The sequence below is a fragment of the Camarhynchus parvulus genome, chromosome 9, assembly GCF_901933205.1.
Source record: "Camarhynchus parvulus chromosome 9, STF_HiC, whole genome shotgun sequence".
In the NCBI taxonomy this organism is placed as follows: Eukaryota; Metazoa; Chordata; class Aves; order Passeriformes; family Thraupidae; genus Camarhynchus; species Camarhynchus parvulus.
Genome location: NC_044579.1, coordinates 16,465,265 through 16,486,629, shown reverse-complemented (window position 1 = coordinate 16,486,629; position 21,365 = coordinate 16,465,265). Strand labels below are relative to the sequence as shown.

Below are 21,365 nucleotides of genomic sequence, written 5' to 3'. Positions count from 1 at the left end.
CGATGGCCTTGCATACGCAGACCGTGACGGTCTATGACTGCATTCTCCAAGGCTGTAACCAGGAGTTATAAATTGCTATATTGCATATTTTCACCTCTCATCTAATTGAAGAAACAGTGCATACAGCTCTGCAGATGGCCCATTTATTTTGCTGAACTACCAAGGGCTCAAGGATGCTGTTTAGAACTAACTGGGTATAAGCACAACAAAGGCCAGGGGAAATTGGCACTTGAAAAAATCAATTGTCAGGTATGGATGAACATCTTTTTTGCAAGGCCACAGCACCTCCCTTCTGAATTAATGAACCTCTTGCCACAAAGGCAGAAGAAGTATAAGGCACACTTAGTCACAAACTGCCAGGGATGTTGCAGAAGTTTACAGAATTTCACAGCAGCACAGTCCTCACTCAGGCTGCTGTTTGGATATCAGCACTGGATGCTGAGTGGGCTACAGGAGGAAGGAATGGCTGTGTGCAGGTGCAGCCCCTGGAGGCCTTTTCAGACACATTTCACCTGAAGGTATCCTGTGCCCTTTGCAAGAGGCTCAGCCTCTCAGGAAAATTCCAGTGTGCAGCTCTGTCTGAGCCTGTGCCTATCTGGGCATGTGTTCTGGGAAGCAAGAAACCCTCTGAAACCAAAGGCATCCTACTCCAGCCTCCCCTCTACATCCCCAGACATACCTGCTCTGCTGCAGCAAGGGGCAGGTTGGGCCAGTGCCAGATCTCTGCAATGAGGGCCAGAATAGGCTGGGAGACCTGACTGTGCTGTGCCAAGAGAGACCAGAGTCACCAACACCAGAGCACAGCAACAGATTGGAAAGGGGAGTATTGTTTCCTTCATTTCACACAGAGTGGGCTGAGATACAGAAACATGTTGGATGTTGTCTTTGATTACAGACTGGGGGTTATACACAGAAATAGCTGCGGAGTTCAAAATTCTAGGAAGTGTTGATTACATTGTGCCAAAGGAATAAAGAATCCCTAGTGACACCAGAAGTGTATTATAATTTTTTTACCTCTTGATTTCTGTTCTTTTACTTGGAAGGTTTCTGTTTTCTCACTTGAGATGACAGAGGTGACTTGAGATGACCAAGGACACATTATGGCCAGGGGCTGTGAAGGATGAGCAGCATAATGACCCACAAAAAGCAATCCTGACTTGAATATTCTTTATCCAGATTTCTCTCATAATCACAAATGGACCAGAAAAAACTAATAGAATCAATTCACTAACCAAAGAAGGGCTAAAGCAATAATAAATTCAATTACAGTATGACTTACCTTGCACAATATAGGTGTAGTATATAGGTGCTGTATTTGCAGGGATCCCCTGGCAGGGAGGAATGATGAATCTGACTCCATGTTCTCAGAAGGCTCATTTATTATTTTATGATACTATATTATATTAAAGAATACCTAACTAAACTATATTAAAGAATACAGAAAGGATACTTACAGAATGCTAAAAAGATAATAATGAAAACTCATGACTCTCTCCAGAGTCCTGACACAGCTTGGCCCTGATTGGCCAAAGAGTGAAAACAACTCACACCAGAATCCAGTGCAACAATCACCTGTGGGTAAGCAATCTCCAAACACATTCCACATGTGAGCACAACACAGGAGAAGCAAATGAGATAATAATGTTTTTCCTTTTTCTCTGAGGCTTCTCAGCTTCCCAGGAGAAAAATCCTGGGCAAAGGGATTTTTTCAGAGAATGTGAATGCCACATATAGGTACTAATGTGAGTTTTGGATAACTTACCTGAATTGCATCTCCAAATCTTTTTGATAGTTGCTAACCTTTACTACTAAAATCACTGTATTGATTATTTAGGTGTCAAACAATGAGAAAAAGAAAAGATACTAAAGCACTAGAAGAGAGGATACTAAAGTTCTTACCGTAATTGCAAATCCCACCAGTGACTCAAGTTTCATAAACCTTAAAATCAGTTTCATTTCTGTTTAATATAAATTAATTTATACATGGCAGGCAGTAAGCATACCTATACAATTCTTAGGTGACACGGTGTTTATTCCCCTCAGGTACTGCTGGCTGGCTGAGCTGTGGGGCAAATCTGTGGGTCCAGGACCACCTCTTGCCGTGCAACAAGCAGGGGTGCTCCTTGGAATCACAGCAGGGAGAGAAAACCAGGAGATTGGCCATCTGTTGTGCTGGCCAATGCTAGCTCCAACAGGTGCGTGTTTGAACAAATATTTGATATTGTCCAGGAAATACACAGGGGTGTGTGTACATGTTTCTGTGCTAAACTAGTCCTCTGCACGCAGCACTGGGAATACAGCAGGGCACAGACTTTTGTTGGTTCTCTTTCCCTGGGCCTGGCTCTGACCAGGCTTTGGCTCACGAGGCAGCTTTTGAGAAGAGACCCAGGTCTCTTAGTGAGGTTACAGGGGAGTCACTGGTGGTGTGGGATAGAAAGGCTGTGGGGAGTTTAGAGGAGGCTGTGGGAGGGCAGAGACAGCAGGTAGGAGGGCTGTGATTGCCAAAAATTCAGCAGTTCTGTAGCCTGGTGTAGGGCTTTGGCCCAGATTTTGATGTGCCTGCTGAACGCATGCAATAGTGGAGGGCTGAGGATCAGAGACAGGGCCATGAAGATGGTGCCTTATAATCACCACACCAAGAGCAAAACCCTCCCTGCCAGACAGGCACAGAGCCCTGGCTCAATGCGCTCAATGCACAGTCCCCTGCAGCATCCCACAGCCCCTGCAGCAAACAGCAGCAGTGAGGTGGTGGCACAGGGCTTCAGCATCCACTGCCTCTGCCAGCTGGGCTGATGGAGGACAGAAGCTCATCTTTGTCAAGGGGAGAGGGGTTTTCCCCAAATAGTTCTTCATTCTGTTCCTTCAGGACTCTCAAACCATTCAAATATCTCACTCTACAAATAATTATTAAAAAATAAACCTAGGAAATGAGATAACTCTGCCAAGCACCAAACCCCATGAATTCATTGCACCTAACACCAATCACTGCGTTCCTGTTATTATCTCTGCTCCTGTCCTTCCCTCTCAGACAGGCTGGGTGGCTGCAGACACAGCCTGGGTGATGGCAGCCACATGCAGGGAGCTTCACCCGCTGCTTCTTGTCAGGCCTCTGGCAGCAACTCCTGGCTCAGAAGCAGTCGAATGGGAAGTGCTGCTTCTCCCTACAAGCCTCGAGTCCTTGGGTGAGCGTGGCTATCGACTTCACCATTCCTGCTCCGCTAAGGGCAGGTTTAAGAAACCCTTGGCAAGAAACCTGCTCTGCTCGTGTCGCTGTCCCGGCTCCCTGCCCTCCGGAGCTTGGCACCCGCTGATCCCGGCCGTGCCGGGCAGCGTCCAGCCGGGCTCAGCAGCGGCAAGCGGACCTGCCGTGAGCTGCCGTCGTGCGGGCGATGCCGCGGCCCCGGGATGCTCCTCGGCATCGCTCGGAATTGCCGACACAGCCGCAGCCGCGGGGAGCGCGCCTCTCCTGCGGAGAACAGCCGGGCCCGCGGGGGGAACCGGGACCGGGACCGGCACCGCACCGCTCGGGGCCGCTCCGAGCGCCGCCGGCGCGTCCCTGCCCGCGGCCACCGAGTGCTACCGGGTGTCACCGGGTGTCACCGCCGCGGGCGAGCGCGGCGGGGCCGGGCCTGGCCGGGCCGCCGCCCCCGGGCCGGCAGCGGGCGGCGCGGCGGGACCGGCGGCAGCGGCAGGATGGTGAGCGGGGCGGCGGGGCGGGCCGGGACAGACAGACACACGGACAGACAGACAGACAGATCCTGGCAGGCACCGACAGATAGACAGGTAGCTCCTGCTGGAGACAGATATGCAGACAGGTAGCTCCGGTCGTGCACAAACAGCTGCGGCCGGGGACAGACAAGCAGCCCCTGCTGGGGACGGACAGACAGACAGACAGACAGACAGACAGACAGACAGACAGGCAGCCCCTGCCGGGGACGGACAGACGGACGGACAGACAGACAGACAGACGGGCAGCCCCTGCTGGGGACGGATGGACAGACAGACGGGCAGCTCCTGCCGGGGACGCGCTGACAGGCAGACGGGCAGCCCCTGCTGGGGACGGACAGACAGAAAGACAGACGGGCAGCCCCTGCCGCTGGCCCCCAGCCCGAGAGCCGGGGCTGAGCGCCGTGCCGGGCAGAGTGCTGACCGCAGGCTGCGGAGCACTCGGGCACACCGAGCGGGGCTGTTGTGCTCTGTTTCCCGGGTCGCTCTCCCGGCGCTGCCCCGGTCCCAGCGGGGCTGGCGGTGCGGACGCGGCAGCGCGGCTCGGCCGGGTCCCCGTGGCTGCCGCAGCCGTGCCGGGATGCTGTGCCCGGGCCGGGATGCTGTGCCCGGGCCGGGATGCTGGGCCGGGATGCTGTGCCCGTGCCGGGATGCTGTGCCCGAGCCGGAATGCTTTGCCCGGGCCGGGATGCTGTGCCGGGATGCTGTGCCAGGATGCTGTGCCCGTGCCGGGATGCTTTGCCCGGGCCGGGATGCTGTGCCGAGCCGCAGCTCCCAGCTCCGGCCGCAGCCGCAGGGGCACCCCCGGGCGGCCCGGTCTCGGCCCTTCCCTGCGAAACACCGCTGAGTGCGTGCTCTCCCGGGCTGAATGCTTGTGACACGCTGAGGAAAACGCTGCGCTGTTTACTGAGAGATATAATGGCTGTCCAACATTATTACCTTCTCTTTAGGCCGTCAAGCATTATTACTTCTTCTCTTGCAATATAAAATTAGCAGACGAATCTGAAATACAAAGAGGAGGCGTGTTGGGGCAGCATTTGAAAAAACAGTACATCTTTTCCATGTTCATATATTTGCTTTTGCAGTATGGATTTATAAACACGTGCCTGAAGTCTTTGGTGGTTGAAAAGTATGGTGAAGAAACATGGGAAAAATTAAGGTAATGTGTTCCCAATAAATGTAGTGCATTGAAAGAAGGTGCTCAGGAATTCAGCAGCAGGGGATATAATTTCTTATTGGTAAATGGTAGCTGATGTGTATCTCAAGTAATAATTAGGAGTAACTAAAAGGGCAAAAGCAAGAGTTTCTTGCCTTGTAACACTTCATCCTCTGATACTAATTTGTCGCAATTAATTTGTCATATCAGATAATTAAAGATGACATTTAGTCTTATAGACAAATTTGCAATAGACTTGCTGACTCACAGTAACAATATTGAGAAGTAATTACACTGAAAAGATGTCATCCTTAATATAAAGTCAGTTTAATTCCAGTACTCAGAAAAGCAGCTAAATCATAGAATCATAGATCATCTGGTTCCAATCCCCCTGCCATGAGCAGGGAACCTTCCACTAGACCAGATTGCTCAAAGTCCCATTCAGTCTGGCCTTGTTATCATCTCTGGTTTTGTCTTGTTTTTTGTGAGCTATATGGTATTCCCAAAATACAAAAATGATACTTAGATGCCATATAATCCATACATGATATATTATGATCCATTGAAGCCAATATAAAAAAAAATCAGCAGGTTTGGAAAGCCCCAAGAGCTTGATATTGTGGCCACACTGAACAACAAACCAGTAGACAAACTAAGACTCCACTTGCTCTAGCACCCCACAGTATGATGTCCTAATCCTTGAAAGAGTTTACTGCAATACCATAATGTGAAATAGCAGAAATGCTGAGATGGATACCACCATTCAGCCATGTTAAAGCAATTTAATTAATTTAAAGCACTTTAATATTAAACTTACATCACTAGGTGAAGTAGTGTGTTCCAATATAACGGTTGAGGGAGGTTGAGGAGTGCATTCACAGCAAACAGTCCTTAAGAAATGCCAGTTGGGTCACACAAGCATGTTGTATTTACAGCACTGCTGAGACAAGGATATTGTCTTCTCTGTTGTAGGCTGCAGGCTGGAGTCCAGGATTCTTTCTTGACTTTTGAGGTTTACAAAGATGAGATCACAATGCAGCTTGTCGACAAAGCCTGCAAAGTATTAGGTATGTGTTAGCATGCCTCAAAAATGGATCAGCCTGAGTCAGGCCTGAGACTGCAGCCCAGCTTTTGTCTCCTGTGCCCTTGGGAATGCCTTCCCTATGTTGCACATTTCCTGCCTTCAATCTTAATCCACCTGACAGCATTGCAAGAACTTCCAAACCTTTGTTATTCCTTAAGGTATCTTTATTTTGCCAGGTGTCCCTGCTGACATTGTTCTGAGGGAGTTTGGAAAGTATTTCTTTGAATTCTGTAAGCGCTCAGGCTATGACCACATGCTGAGGACACTGGGTGGAAATCTCTATGAGTTCATAGAGAACCTGGATGCACTGCACAGCTACCTGTCCCTTTCTTACCAGGCAAGTCTGATAGTAACTGCTGAGCAGGTATGGATGGACTCTGCCAGAGTGCATAACACAAGAAACGGCATCTCATAGGTGTGAATAAATAATCACCAAAGCATGTTCTCTTCTGCTATGTTCTGAAACAGATTACTCCAGATGTTCAGATAATTTCCAAAAACGATTGGTTTTGACTAGTCCTCAACATTAGGTATTATTTACTACATTGGCTCTAATGCATAGCAGATTTTCTTCACAGGTCAGAATATTTAATTTTCTGTTTTTCAGCTTATTTACATTACAGTTTATGTTATTAAGGCATGAGATGCTTTTGTACAAGTAGAATTCATCAGTCTGCTTTTTGAAAAAGTAGACTTTTCCAGAAAAAAGATATTGAGGTTTTGGTTTTGTTTTTTTTTCCTCAGGAGATGAATGCACCATCTTTTAGAGTAGAAAAGAATGAAGATGGGTCAATGCATTTACATTACTATTCAGACAGAAGAGGTCTGTGCCATATTGTGCCAGGTAATGAGACTTAATGTAGAGTACAGATCAATGTAATATACATACAGGGTAATTGTATATTTGCAGGTGCACTCAGAGTTCAGTATCTTTTTTCAAATGAGGCCTGGCCATGGAGTTGAAGCCTGGTAGAGTTCAGTGTCCAGACTCTGAACTCATTATTTCCCTACTGCCTGATCCCTCCTAGCTCCCAGTAACTTTCATCAAAATTTGATGAAATTTTGGGTATGACAACCCAGGCCAAAAGTGTCCATCAATTAATAAACAGACACAATACACACCATGAACTTGAATTCTTCTTCCAGGGTGTGTATTGTGTCTGTTTATTAATTCTCAGTGACCCGTGCTTTTTAAATTCCCGTGAAGTAGAAATTCCAGTTGAGTTGAAGACATTCATCCACCCTGTAGTACATCCAATCTGTGAAACTCCAACTGAACCCTGCTCCAAACTGAATCTTTTACCAGCATTTACCAGCATCTCCAGAGCTGTGCTTGTGCAAGCATTGGAGAGCTATAGGTCTGTAAGAGATGACCATATTCCTTCCTTTCATAAATGGTGGTGAATTATAAGTTCATCAAAACTTACCCCGTTGTCAAAACTTATTTGATATTGAAAGCACAGAATTATTTGGAATTGCAGACAGAGCTTTTGATGTCATTTTGATGTCCAGTATTTTGCCTAATACCTGACCAGAAATGAGAGAACTGATTGTGCATCTGCATGAAAGATATTTCCTTCCTTTCAAAATACAGTATTCTTCAATGACTGAAATAGATTGCATAGCAGAATGTCTTTAGACTCCCTGCACTTTTTGGGTTGATGGGAATTCATATTTTTGCTCTATGGCTACTTGAACACATTCTTCAGCTGTCCTGCTGAGCTGCTCCTGGTGAAAATCAGCATTTGTCCTCAAACAAGGCAAAAGCAGCAGCAACTTTGAAGCTGACCTCCTATGAGCATATTCTCATCATGGCAGCTGCAGCAAGGATGACACAACGTTGCTTTCTTCTTCCAGAGTTCTTTGGGAAAGTGATTTCTGAAACAGTGAAATTCCACTGGGGGCCCTCTAAAAGGGGAATTGAAAAGGTTTTGTTCTTGGCAGTACCTTGTCTTTTGTTTCCCCTTCAGGAATCATCGGTGCAGCAGCCCTGGATTTTTTTAACATTGAGATTTCAATGAAAATAGTCAATCAAACAGAAGAAGAAGAAAGAACTGGGAAAAAAGAACATATTGTTTTTCTTGTCACTCAAAACCCTCTATTTCCGTGCAAGGAAAGAAATGAATTTTCTTCCTCAGCTCAATGTCTTGTTGACTCTGAAAAACAAATTGAGAACCAACTGAATAAAGAGGTATTTTAATATTCATTATCACCATATTACTAAAATATATTTAAAATAAAAACACCCTTGAATTTCCCTTTGGATTTATTTCAACAGGACCTTGAAAAAGCCAAGAATGCAAATGGAGACAGAGGAAACTCTGTTTGTCCTGTTAAGAAAAGTCACTGGAAAACATTGAGAGGAATAATCACATTAGGAAAAGGTGAGAGCTCATTCAGAAGGAGCTCATCATTATTTCTGAGTCTCTTCAGCTACAAAGTCAGTAAGCCTCCCTGTCCCCACCCACCCATCCATTTTACCATTTATATTTCCTCTGCAACTTTTCAAAATGTTTCTGGTTAAGTTTCTTTCAGTTTGACGTTGATGATCAAAGAAAAATTGCAGATAATAAGCATGCTTAGTAATGACAGATACTTAAGTGGAATATGACCTGTCACTTTTGTCTCTTAAACAGGGCTTTCATCTGAAAAGTGTTCTTCTATAAAATGCCATTGTGTGGGGAATTTTATTCTTCATTCTCATGTCACTTGGTTTAAGATGCTGAATTTAAAAGTATGTTTTTTAACTTGGTAGATACTACTCCTTTCCAAAATTATCAACTGTAGTAAATTTTGAGAGCCAAATTACATCCTCCACTACTAAAAGTCTACTGCTAATCTTCAAATCTCTGTTTTTGCCTCTATGTATTAGATGTTTATATATGTTTATAAAATGGAAAGAATTTTTCAGTTAGGATCTTTTGATTTCCCAAAAGGAATGAGAATCTAGCTCAGCATTGCCAAGATGTCTGCATTCTGGGACGAGTGAAAAATTGAACCTGGTATCACCTGGTTCAGTGTCACATGCATTACAAGGGCAGATATACTAAGTAAGAAATTAATATATGTTAAAAATAAAGTTTTAGACTAGCATTATTAATAAAAATACATATAATTCTTTAGCTATAAGTGTGAGTTATCAAGAGCCAGACTGTGATAAATTAAAAACCCACACTGATTTCCCCTGAAGCAATAAGAGGTCTAAAAGCTAGGTTCTAAGTTTGCAATGTTTTGCACCAATTTCCTGAGTGACTTGAACATTTGTTCTCAGCAGAACTTACTGGAGTAACTGTCATAGCCACCTTCAGGGGGAAAGAGATCACTGGAAGTAATCATCTTTTTGATTCTAGTGGGTTGCTGGGAATCCAAGTTTACACCACGAAGATCAAAGGTTTTGGGTGCTTCACTCAAAAGATGAACTGTTTTGATATTTTACCCACTGTATTCCTTTTACAAGAATATCTGCTAATAAGCACAAACTACTCTGTAGATTTGTGACCATTTTGTAAAAAATCTCAGGGTAAGTAAAATAGAAACTAAACAGTAATTCTGTTTCTGTGCTATGGACATTGTACATACGGTTTATTGTACAGGAGACTAAAACCCAGATCACACTGGTTTTTTACTCTTAGTGTTCCTTAGTAGCTGGCAAAGTGTATTGAATCCCCTTCTGTGCACGATTTTGTGGGATGTACCTGTGTTATATTGCTATGGCATCTGCAGATTCATAGAGAAGTAACATCTACAGTTGTTCATCTATTCTTATTTTTTTCAACATAATTTCTTGCATCTAGTGCTCTGTGTTTTTTGTGTGCTTGAGTTTTAAACAGTCAGCCAGCTCAGATTCGTTGCTAATCAGCTGTGGATTACACTGCAGAGCATTTAGCACAGATGGGGGCACATTTCTGGGCCCACACACTGTTTGCTTTGTCTTCACTCACTGTGATATAGGGTCCTGTCTCACTGAATGATAAAGTCATGCTGATTGGTTTTATGAAGTGCAGCCTGATTTAAAAATGACACATTTATCTCGCCACAGGTAAGCTCCTGAGAGGATTTGATCCTGTTTATCCCAAGAGCCTCTGGATTGACACAAAAACATTTTGCAATGGACTTCCTTTTCATATGGTTTTTGACAAAGAGGTAGGACAAGCATGTGGTCAGGGCCCTTAGTTTGCATAAACCTCAGAGTAATTTCCCTTTGTTTAGACTGTGCTACAGTTCCCTGCTGCATGTGCTCTGTGTGCAGGGTACACTCACTCACAGGACTTGCAGATATACTCTGTATAGAAACATGCTCTCTATCACTGCAGATAGGAATCTCCTTTGAATTCAGTGAGTTTCCATGACTGAAACACCTGCAGATATGCCAGCAAGGTTTATTGCAGCCGTCTATCTGTTACCAAATAGTGAGCAGAATTTTTTGAGGTTTCTGGTCACCCTCCTGTCCCTGCATATATCAGAGCCATGTCCCATCCTTTAAACTGACTTTGCATTTACAGTTTCCTGCTCTCCTCCCAGTTGCTGATCTGTCCCAAGGCTGGGAGGGCTTTGCCGGCAGCTCCATGTGCTGCCTGAGTCTGCTCCTACCTGCTTCTGCTGGGAAAGCCCAGCCACCTACTGCATCAGGCAGCCCCTCAGGGACCCCAAAATCTCTGTGCCTTCTGGGGCACCATTGAGTCTCCTCTGCTGTGCTCACACCCTCTGCAGCCCCTTGGCAGGGCTGTCCTCTGACTGCTCACCTGGGTTCCCACCAAGGTACAGGTCCTCCTGCTCTGAGCCCTGTGGAGAGAATATTGGCTTAGACAGGAGGAAGGAAAGGAGAAGCTGAGGATGGGACAGCAGAAGAACACTGAATACATTCCCCTCAAGGAACATGTTTTGGCATTGTGCTGATCCAGATACCAGAACATATAATCTGCTCCATGCCACTGCCCACACCAGCCAAAATACAGAGTCTTAAACCTTTAACCTTAAACCTAAACCTTTCTTTTACTGGCCTAAAAAGAAGGCCAGTATGCATAATTTAATAAAATTACTAGTGTGCAAAGAAGAAAAGTCATACACCCATTCCTGGTAGCCAGGTCAGAGCTTCAATAACTGATGACAAGCAGAGAAGAGCATTTCTGCAGAATTTAAGAGCTCATGTATGGTCAGCAAATAAGGGAAAATTACTAAACCTTTGCACTTCCTTAAGAGAAAGTAACCCATGGCATCTATTAGAAAATTAATATTTCCCAAGGCATTTTATGCCACAGTTATTTTCATTTTGGAATACAAGACACTCTAAGTATCTCAAATTTTCTCCTGCAAAATTCTCAAATTTTCTCCTGTAAGGCTGTTTGTGAGGCCTACACAAATGCAAGCAGGGATAATAGAAAGTAGTTTTGGGGGTTTTTCACAATTGACAGGAAGGAACATTTTAATAACAGCATTCCTTTCTTGGGCTTTGTCTTGCTATGAAGGGCATGCATTCAGGGCTGTGTAGCACTACAGTGACAAGGTAGAAACTTTACTCAGAAATAAGCCATGTGCTCTAGAAAGGCTAAGTGTGTAGAAATGTTATGAACAGTTGCTTGGTCTGAACCCAAAGGGACACGAATTGTAACATTGGTCCATATTTTCTTTTTAAGCTCAAAGTGAAGCAAGCTGGGGTGAGCATTCAAAAGATTGTACCTGGCCTTCAGACCATGGGCATCTGCTTGGATCAGTATTTCAGGATCATTCACCCAGAAGTGCCCTTCACCATCTCCAGCATTCAGAAATTCATCAACAGCCAATTTGTGTTCCAGACTAGAAGAGAGATGATGCCTGAGTCATGGAAAGAGCGGCCAATGCTAGAGCTGAGAGGTACTTCAGTGTTTGCAATAGCCTAAGTGCTGATATTAAATCAGGAATCAGGCTGAGGTGCACTCCTGACCTCACTCCACTCCTATAAATAGCCTTTGGCCAGTGAGGAGATTAGATGGTTCTGTTTAGAGGAGCAGTAGATGCTTGTACACAAATTCTGCTATCACCTCACCAGATTTTGAAGGCTTTCAGCCAGGAGCAACAGCTCTGCTCGTGTTTGAAAGGCCTTGAAATATGGTGAATTTCTGATGCTGCAAAACCCACATGTGGATACATGGCTTGTTCTTAATTTATGCCTTTGAGGGGAATTATTTGCTACTGGCTGGGTTTCCAATGTGATTAAAAATAGATTAGTTCTCTGTGCTTTTATTTTTTGTAGCACATTTTCAGGTTCTGTCTTCACACACTCCCCCAAAGCCACGTAAAAGAGTTTACCAGTTAAAATTATCTCAACAAAAAAGATATTGTATTTGCTTTATTTTTACTGAGAGGACTGAATATGGGATGATCCTCTGCTTGGTGTATTTAACTATAATGGCATGGTTTAATTATTCTGTAACTTCAGGGTTTTTTTATGAGCTATGTAATGTGACCTAATTTTCTCTTGTCTCCTTTCACCTTTATGTAATGTAAAATCTTGTTTTCCTGAGATTCAGAAAAAACTTAAGGGTTTAGGGACAACCTTGAAAAAAGGAATGCTACCAAAACAAGGAACTTTGACCAGCCATGAGTACAATTATACTTTCTCTTATGCTCTAGGGGTTAGTTCACATGTATTTCTGATGTTTCAATCCTCTTAGTTTTAAAGCTGTTCATCCAGTAGCCCTGGGGATGATGTGAGGGAGAAAGAAAGAAATAGGAATTCCTAGATTGCTGTTTAGAAACCAATGACAACAACAACAACAACAACAACAACAACAACAACAACAACAACAACAATAATAATAATGTCATCATCATCATACCTCAACCAAACCCCAAAAAACTAGAATCCCCACCAAAAACAAAAATCCCTTTTACCTTTCAGGCATTTTTGTTACTGCTTATTTAGATTATGTGAGTAACTGAAAGCTCCAATTTCCAGGGAGGAAAGTGCCATTGACTTTACTGGGACACAAACTATGCACTGTGAAATTAAACTTCAAATGTTTTGCTTAATCACTGTGAGTCTCAGTTCCCCTGTGCATGATTCTGACTGACTGGCTTTGGGAACAGCCTGAGAACTAGGAGGAGAGGAGGGGAAAATATGGAGAGGAGCAGAAAGGAGAAGGGAGATGTTGTGAGCGCTGGGGTTCCTCATGAGGAGGAGGGACTTCAGTCCTAGATGGGCTCTCCTCAGTACCTGCAATGAGGCAGTGACTGCTTCCTCAGTTCCAAAATTTTGTTGTTTGCCCAGTGTGGCTCCTCTGAACAAGTTCACCTCGAATTCCTAGGAAATAAATTCCTGTGGTCATCCAGACCCTGCTGGTCACAGAAACCCCCTGAGCTTAGAACTCATCCCCTAGCGCTAACACCAGTAATGCAGAGCACCCTGTGAAAGGCCACCCTGCTGAAAAGCCTTGCCAATGCTGGCTCCCCCAGGGCAGATGATGTGGATGGAGCCCCTGCAGTGCATGCTGTACCTGTGCTCGCCCCTGCTGCGCTCTCTGCACGAGCTGGAGGAGCGGCAGATGCACATCGCGGACATCGCGCCCCACGACGTCACCCGGGACCTGATCCTCCTCAACCAGCAGCGACTGGCAGAGATGGAGCTCTCCAGCCAGCTGGAGAGGAAGAAGGAGGAGCTGAGGATCCTGTCAAAGCACCTGGAGGAGGAGAAGAAGAAGACTGAAGCTCTGCTCTATGCCATGCTGCCCCAGCACGTGGCTAACCAGCTGAAAGAGGGGAAGAGAGTTGAGGCAGGTGAATGAACACGGTGCATTTGGGATGTGTGGTTTGTGCAGTGGGGTTGGGGATAGAGAGACTGGGGTGCTGGCAGAGCCCCTTTGCCTCTGCCCTGGAGTCCATTCTCTACTTGGTGACATCCATGGGTAGGAGGATGATCATAGACCCTTAATTTCACTGATAATAAAAATTGGGCTATTCTTTCAAAGAAAGCTTTGGAAGGTCTTTGCCAAAATTGTTTCTAAGTGGTGAAAGGTGGTAGTGCTGCCCATTCAGTGAACAAAATTCAGTGTTTCAGCAGTAATCTGAGATTTTGGTTTTAACATGGGTGTACAGGAAGATGAGGGCTCAGAAGTGAAGGGAGTAAAGAAAGAGGTCTTTGCTAGAAAATTCTCTTAGTATCTTTATGCTATTTATAAATGTAGAATCATAATGATTCCCATTGTTATTAAGGGTAGCAATAATATGCTTAAATTCCCTTTAGTAAGCACATATATGAAGTTAGGGATAACGAGTTGCTTCCTGTATATGGTGTATTCACATGTTTAGGCTGTTTGAGATGTGCAATTATTACTGTATTGATACATTCTTACTCTGACACCTCTCCTTCATCTCAGCTCCCCTGTATGGTTATTACAACTGAGAGGCCATAGAATTATCTTTTCAAGCAAGTCTCAAACAGATCCTGTGATTGTGCAGCCAATACAAATACCACTGCTCTTTGTGCCCACAGGAGAGTTCAAGGAGTGCACTATATTGTTCAGTGATGTGGTGACCTTTACCAACATTTGTGCCCAGTGTGAGCCTATTCAGATAGTTCTCATGTTAAATTCAATGTACCTGAGGTTTGACAGACTGACCACAGTGCATGATGTGTACAAGGTAGGTACTGATCAAAAAAGGCTGCAGAAAGTTTTGCTGATTTTTTTTTGTTGTTCGTTTGTTTGGGGTTTTGTTTTTAAATATACTTAAATCCTCTTCACCACAGCATGATTGTTCCTTAAACCATAAAATATTACCTATTTGTAGTGGGCACACAAACTGAAACACAAGAAGAAGTGGACATTACTGGACAGGAATGCAATTTCTATCATAGGCCAAAATCTCTTAGGAATGCAATTTCTATCATAGGCTAAAATCTCTTTCCACAATGCTAATGCCAGAATGGCTCTTCTTTCATATACCTCTCTCTCCCTCCTTTCTCAAATGCCATTCCAACATGAATAATTTGCCTAGTTCTTTTATTTGAACCTCTTCTAAATAGGTGACTTTGTCATCGTCTCTTTTGGTGGGAAATAGCATTATAGACAGTACCCAGACAATGGGTAGACTTCTGCTTCATGGAGATCTTCAGCAATGGTATCCTCTCCTGCTAACCCCCACAGAGCATCAATTAGACCTAGACTGTAGATGTGGTCTCCAAACTGTGCTGGAAAGATGAGAGCCCTGGCTGGCCTGCAATAATAGTGTTATCAACACTTCCAGAGGTACCAGATTTGATGTGCTGAAGAACAGTTCCTAAGTTTCTGTCTGTCCTCAGCTCATTAAATATTTAGTAAGGCAGAAATAGTAAAGGGTGAAATCCAAATCTCATTTATTCTTTGCTCAGGCAAGGCTTGCAGTTCATCCCACAATAAATTGTACTGGGAAATCAGAAGCAGTTCTTCCTTGGCAAGGAATCTGTATTCAATAATTGAAGAATCCAGGACATGGCCCACAGATTCCAGGATGAATTAGCATCATATTCTATCTAAATCATCCATCATAAGTAAATGATCTGTCACTATAATAATTTCCTTTTGAAGCCTGTATATAACTCCTATTAATATTGAAGGAAGTTACTGGGGTACAGAGAGCAAGGATGAGGTTACTATGGCAGGGAATTGGGAAAGCAATGAAATGGTGACATTGATCAAAGAAACTTGGCCCAAGCCTATAAACATGTGAAGTTATGAATAAGTCTTGTTAAATTAAATCTTCTACCATGGCTGAAAAATAATTAGGGTATCTATTTGCATTAGTAGCTTTTTACAGTTGTTTTTAATTTGTTACAGAAAATTACTGGCATCACTGTGGGTTTGGCTGTCTGATAGAAGGCATGGACAGGAACACATTCTTTGAGATTGAAGTGAGGGACTGCTTTAAGTCATCGTGATAATGAACAAACCCAAATATTAAATTATGTTTCCACTCTCCGATTGGTGTTATTTTTTAAGAAAGCCAGTTAGTCTAATCTAAAAGATCTCTTTTTTACTGACGATAAATGGGCCAGTGAAACCTCATAAAAGCAGTTTAGAAAACTTCATTACCATGTAACAGGCTTTTACAGTGGAACATTTAAGAATCCTCTTTTTCAAACTGTTCTGTTCTATTCCTAGGAAAATTTCTGTTACAGGAACAAAATCCAAAGTATTTCTCAGGTACTTTAGCATGTATTTCAAGGAGACTGGATGCCTGAAGGAGGACAAACCCTTCAGCATTTGTCTTGAAGGCTGCAGCTGTTGTGGGAAAATAGCTGGTTGTGGGAAAGGATGCTCCCAAACTGTTCAGCTCACACTCTGTTCTGTGAGATCCTTGACACTGGAGGTTCCTTAATTTTGTGTGAACCTCTTAATCATAATCAACACTGAATGGGCTCCCTTGCTGTATTGTGACTTTTTAAAAATAAACCTCTCTCAAACAAGAAATACAATTTTAGCAGTATTTGTGAATTAGAGCTAATTAACAGCACTCATCTATCAGGTGACCTTTGGCTCAGGAGGCTGTGCCTCAGGCCAGCTCTTTGCATATACCCAGGGTAAGGGGAAGGCAATCAGCCTGGCACTTGCACAGCAGCCCTTTCTCCTCAGGGTCTCTCACACTGATGTCTAAAGTGGGTCAAGTGAGCAGGGATAGAATGTGATGGAATTTTTAGTGTGGAGTGAAGGAGAGGATCTCCATCTCAAGGAAACTCACATGTACTAAAGCTTTTCAGTGATTGGAAGCATCTTTTAAGAGAAAGGGGCGGTTGGTGCAGATGAGAAGAGCCCTGAAGAGCAAAACAGTAACCTGAGTGAGATGCACCTGGCATGCTCATGTGTTGTCCCTCTCAATTAAAGGTGGAGACGATTGGAGATGCCTACATGGTGGTGGGGGGGGTCCCTGTGCCTGTGCCCACTCACGCAGAGAGAGTTGCTAATTTTGCCTTGGGCATGATAATGGCAGCCAAAGGAGTACAGAACCCAGTTTCTGGAGATCCTATCCAAGTAAGTCAACGCAAAGGTGCATGTGTGTCTGTCTGCTTCTTGTGCTGAGCTTCTGGTTAATGTATTGCAGCAGCAGCTCAAAGAGCTGCTTCTGACTCCTCTTTGGCTTGGGGCAAGGCCCACGAGGGCACATTTCCATGAGGAGCCTCTCCCTGTGGATATTTGATATCATACTGGCGCCCAGTGTCGTGTTGAGATGAACTTTTCGGTGGCTGCATAGCATTAAGAAAGATGTTAAATAACAAGTGACATTTTTGGGGGGTGTTTTATCTTTGTAAAGATTCGAGTTGGGATCCATACAGGTCCTGTCCTGGCGGGGGTTGTTGGAGAAAAGATGCCTCGTTACTGCTTGTTTGGAGACACGGTGAATATCGCCTCCCGCATGGAGAGCCACGGCGTCCCCAGCAAAATCCACCTGAGCTCCAGTGCCTACCAGTGAGTAACCCTGAGGGAAACCTCACCTGCTCAAATCCACTGCCTTGGCACTGCCTCTTTCAGTGTAGATGGTGCTTGGTCACTCATTTAAGCAGCTTGTAAAGGGAAGTCACTGCTTGTAAAGAGTCTGATTTTTTCCCTAATTATTCCAAATGTACTTACATATGGAAGCAGGGGTTTGAGAATCTCCATGCTAGAGAGCAAGACATTAAAAAAAATAGTGATAACTTATTTGAAAATACTGATAAGTTGATGTAGGTGCTAGAAAGAAAGAACATCTAGAACATTAAATAACAAAAGGCTTAAAATCTCTCTGATTGAGCACCATAATTTGTAGTGAAACAGTTTCATTTACACTTACTGAGGATTAACTGCATAAACAGCTATCCTCTTCATGCTGTAATTTACTTTCCAGAAACTCATGTTTGTAAAAAATTAATACTACATCTCCAAGAACTTTATGTATGCATAAAATCTGTATGCAAGAGTGGAAGCAAAGACAAGCTACAAAGGAAGGAGTACAACGACATTGTCTGGGCGCACAGGAATGATGTTGGGAAAATGAGAACTCAGCTGGCATTGAAATGGGAAACAAAGTTCAAAGGCAGTCAGAGGAGCTCTGCAATGTTAGAATATAAATAGAAACATGGACCTGCTGTGGCAGGTGATTTAGTGACCGTGCCCTGAAGAAAGGCTGAGTTACTCAAGGCCTCCCTGCTTTTGTCTTCACTGAAGAGATCTTCGATGTCTCTGCACCAAGAGTGAGGGTTCAAGGAATAGGTGAACTATGAGTACTGGAAAAGGATCAGAGCAGGGGTCTTTTGAGAGATCTCAATCTACAGAAATGCACAGGAGCAGAAGGGATCTGAGGTAATGAGAGCTGGGTGGTGGCACTGAGATCCGCTGGCTGTGAGCTCTGGCAGGCCATGGCTGTCAGCACCATAGCAGCTGAAGAAATCTACAGCTGTATGGAAAAATGGCAAGGGGGCATGGTGAAACTGCAGGCTGATCAGCCTCATGTCAGCCCAGAGAAAATCAAATGGCCATTTCTGGATACATGAAAAAGGCAATTGGGAATAGCAAGTCTGGATGTAAAATAAATGAGTCAATCATGCTTGACAGACCTGATTGCCTTATCTGATGGAATGACTGGGGATAATTCTTTCTAGCTGATATTGGCTGCCTCAGTTCTTCATTTCTATTTACTGGTAAATAAGAACCCTCCAGCCTACTGCAGTATTTGACTATGTAATCCATTAATTTTTGATCAGGCTGTATGTGTAATGCTATGAAAGCACAGCAGGTTTGAATAAACAGTTGAAACAAATCCTCAGTTGTTCACAAATTGAGACTCTTTTCCCCAGACTGTTGTGATTTGATCACTCAGCTCTTTGAAAACATCAGTGTCATTTTTACTTGTCTTGAATTTTCATGTGTCATTTTGCTTCTGATACTTTAGGTGCCTGAAATACAAGAATTTTGAGATTACTGAAAGAGGAGAAATAGAAGTAAAAGGCAAAGGGAAAATGCACACATACTTCCTCATTAGAAATAAATCTGCAACTGAGAATGAGATTATGGGAAGACCAATGAAAGATTTAGATTCTGGCCATGAATCTGTTCAGTCCTTTCCAGAAGGCAAGACTGAAACTATACCAAGTTCTCATCAGCCAGGTAGAGTCAACTCAACACATATTTTCCTCCTTTAACAAATGAACAATAATACAATCCAATTAAATATCCTTTTGTATTCTTCTTTCAGCTACTCAGACTCAGCAAAAGAAGGACCAGACCCCAACTATTGCAATGAAGTATGTTGATGGCCCCACAGATGCACAAAACAGCCTCAAAAGAAGGAATCAGATGAAAGCTGGAGATTTAACAGGTACTGATTTAGTTACCATCTCACAAAGACCACAGAACTAGGAAGTAACTGAGGCTTAATCTTGCAAGTATTTCATATTCATCTTCTATATAACCATAGTTTTTTCAAGCCAGAAATTCATGCTAACATATACACATTACCCTTCTGCACGATCTTTAGGACCAGACAAGTTTCACCTTTGGAGCAATCCCAGGTGTTGGTTAGCACTAGTGAGAGAGAAGCTGACAGAGCTGCCAAGCCCCAGAGCCCTTCTGGGAGTGCAAATAGAGTGGATAAACATTAGACAGCTCTTCACAGGGACAGACCCACGAACTGTCCATGTACACAGCTTTTCCTAGGAAACATGTAGTTATGGGGGAGCCTTACCAACTCAAGAGAGACCTCAGTCCTGCCTGCTGCAGGAATCAGAAGGATTTATTGCCATGCTCATGTTCTGTGACCAAAGTTCATTCTCCTTTGAAGTAGCTGATACTGAGATAACAGATTTGATGCCATAACAACCTAATCTAATGCAGCAAGTCTTGTAGTTCTATTTATGTTCTTTGTGGATTTTAAACAGACTAAATATGTTGTCGCTAATTACTAGAAAATATTTTACTGCCTTCCCTCCCACCTGCCTAGATGTGGTGGTTAATCTAGTATGTGGTGTGCTGACAAACAGAAACCTCTCTGGTCCTTAAAAACTCACAGTGCAGGAGTGTTTCCTTTCAGGCAAAACTTGTGATTCCAAAAGCGATGGGAGTCTCCATGGCAACCAGCATGCAGATGATGGTCCTCGTCCTCCAAACCAGGGAAGAGTCAAACCTGCTGCTGAAGAGCCACAGAATAGAAATGTTCGCTCTAATTTTTGCACTTTACTCTAAGTTTCTTACTTTTACATTAAACAGAGAAATTTTATTATGATTTTGTGCATTTTGCTGTTATGGGACTGATTTTGTATATGAGTACCACATGATTTTGTAAAAAAAAACAAGAAAGAAAAAAGACCTTTCATCACAGTTTTCAGTAAAAATAAAACAGTGGAGGAAATTTTTTCAATCCATCTACATGGGCCATATAATATTTTCAGTAGAGAAAGAAACCCTTGCAGGATGCTTTGAAGATGCATTTTCAGCCTGTGCCACATCTCTGAATATCCTTGTGTAAAAATCATGTGTTGGTATCTGGTGCAGCAATCGAGAAAGAGGTGACTCATCCAGCTAGAAATATTCCTACTCAAATGAGCACTTGCCATAAAAGAAACATTCCCTGAAGTGACCATCTGTCTTGTCTCCAGCACAGCCAACAACTTCCCCATGTAAGGTTAGCAGCATTCCTCCTATGTTTTAACTGCAATAACAGCTTAATTTCTTGACTTATCTTTGGTTGGGTCAAGGCATTATAAAGTAGAAGTGCAGAATAGTTCTAAAACAACCTGTATTTTTGCATCCTGAAGAGAGAATAATGTGTACTTGATAGCAGCCAACAGTAGAAAAGAGCACCTGTGATCTCTGAACCAGCCATACATACTGTGCATAGAAGGACATGGAAATGGTGGAGTTACAAAGCATCAGATTCATCACAACACTGAAGGACTGTTCAAGGCCTACAACCTATTTGAGACCTTCAAATAAGTTTCAAGTTTATTTCTCATTTTTTCACCCCAGCTAGACCAACAAAAAAATAACCAAAACAACAAAGATTCTGGACTGCAGAAGGAGACTGTCAGTCTGGAATTAATGTTGCTAGCATCATTGAAAACAACAGCATTAGAGATGAACATTACCTGGTATCAGAGGCTGCTCACCTGAAATACTTCCATGCTGATATATTCTTAGATTATGCCTGATCAGAAATGGGAGAGAAAAATTGAAGCTCATTTGTCAGGGATTTCAGAGAGAGGAGCAAAAATACAATGGGTATAAAGGTTGTAGACAATTTGGTGCATCACAAATTGTGCTCTCACTCCTATAAATGGAGCTTGCACTAGGTGGGTGACTTTGACAGAAGATGTGCCCTGCACACTGATTTATTACCTTTGGCTGTGGATTCATCGACTAAGGATGCAGGCATGAGACCAATGTGAACTTGGGGCAGGAACTCACTGGAGAAGGTGATAAA

The 21,365-nt window shown here is 43.5% G+C and overlaps 1 protein-coding gene across 1 annotated transcript; it reads left to right on the top strand.

Annotated features, from left to right (window-relative positions):
• Positions 1-3,061: 3,061 nt before the first annotated feature.
• LOC115907041 (guanylate cyclase soluble subunit beta-2-like) lies at positions 3,062-20,128 on the top strand. Its single transcript, XM_030954668.1, has 16 exons — positions 3,062-3,583; positions 4,812-4,885; positions 5,855-5,949; positions 6,143-6,303; positions 6,711-6,810; positions 7,937-8,157; positions 8,245-8,350; positions 10,006-10,109; positions 11,600-11,816; positions 13,398-13,718; positions 14,434-14,582; positions 16,799-16,945; positions 17,226-17,380; positions 18,840-19,054; positions 19,143-19,265; positions 19,977-20,128. Exons 1-16 carry the CDS (start codon positions 3,062-3,064, stop codon positions 20,126-20,128), a joined length of 2,862 nt encoding a protein of 953 aa, XP_030810528.1.
• Positions 20,129-21,365: the final 1,237 nt, after the last annotated feature.

Excerpts from the sequence above, each read along its gene's own strand:
- LOC115907041 (XM_030954668.1), top strand. The coding sequence starts at position 3,062 with ATGGCAGCCACATGCAGGGAGCTTCACCCGCTGCTTCTTGTCAGGCCT. Across the intron at positions 6,811-7,936 it reads TCTGTGCCATATTGTGCCAG|GAATCATCGGTGCAGCAGCC; the intron begins GTAATGAGACTT and ends TTTCCCCTTCAG. Across the intron at positions 16,946-17,225 it reads TTTCTGGAGATCCTATCCAA|ATTCGAGTTGGGATCCATAC; the intron begins GTAAGTCAACGC and ends ATCTTTGTAAAG.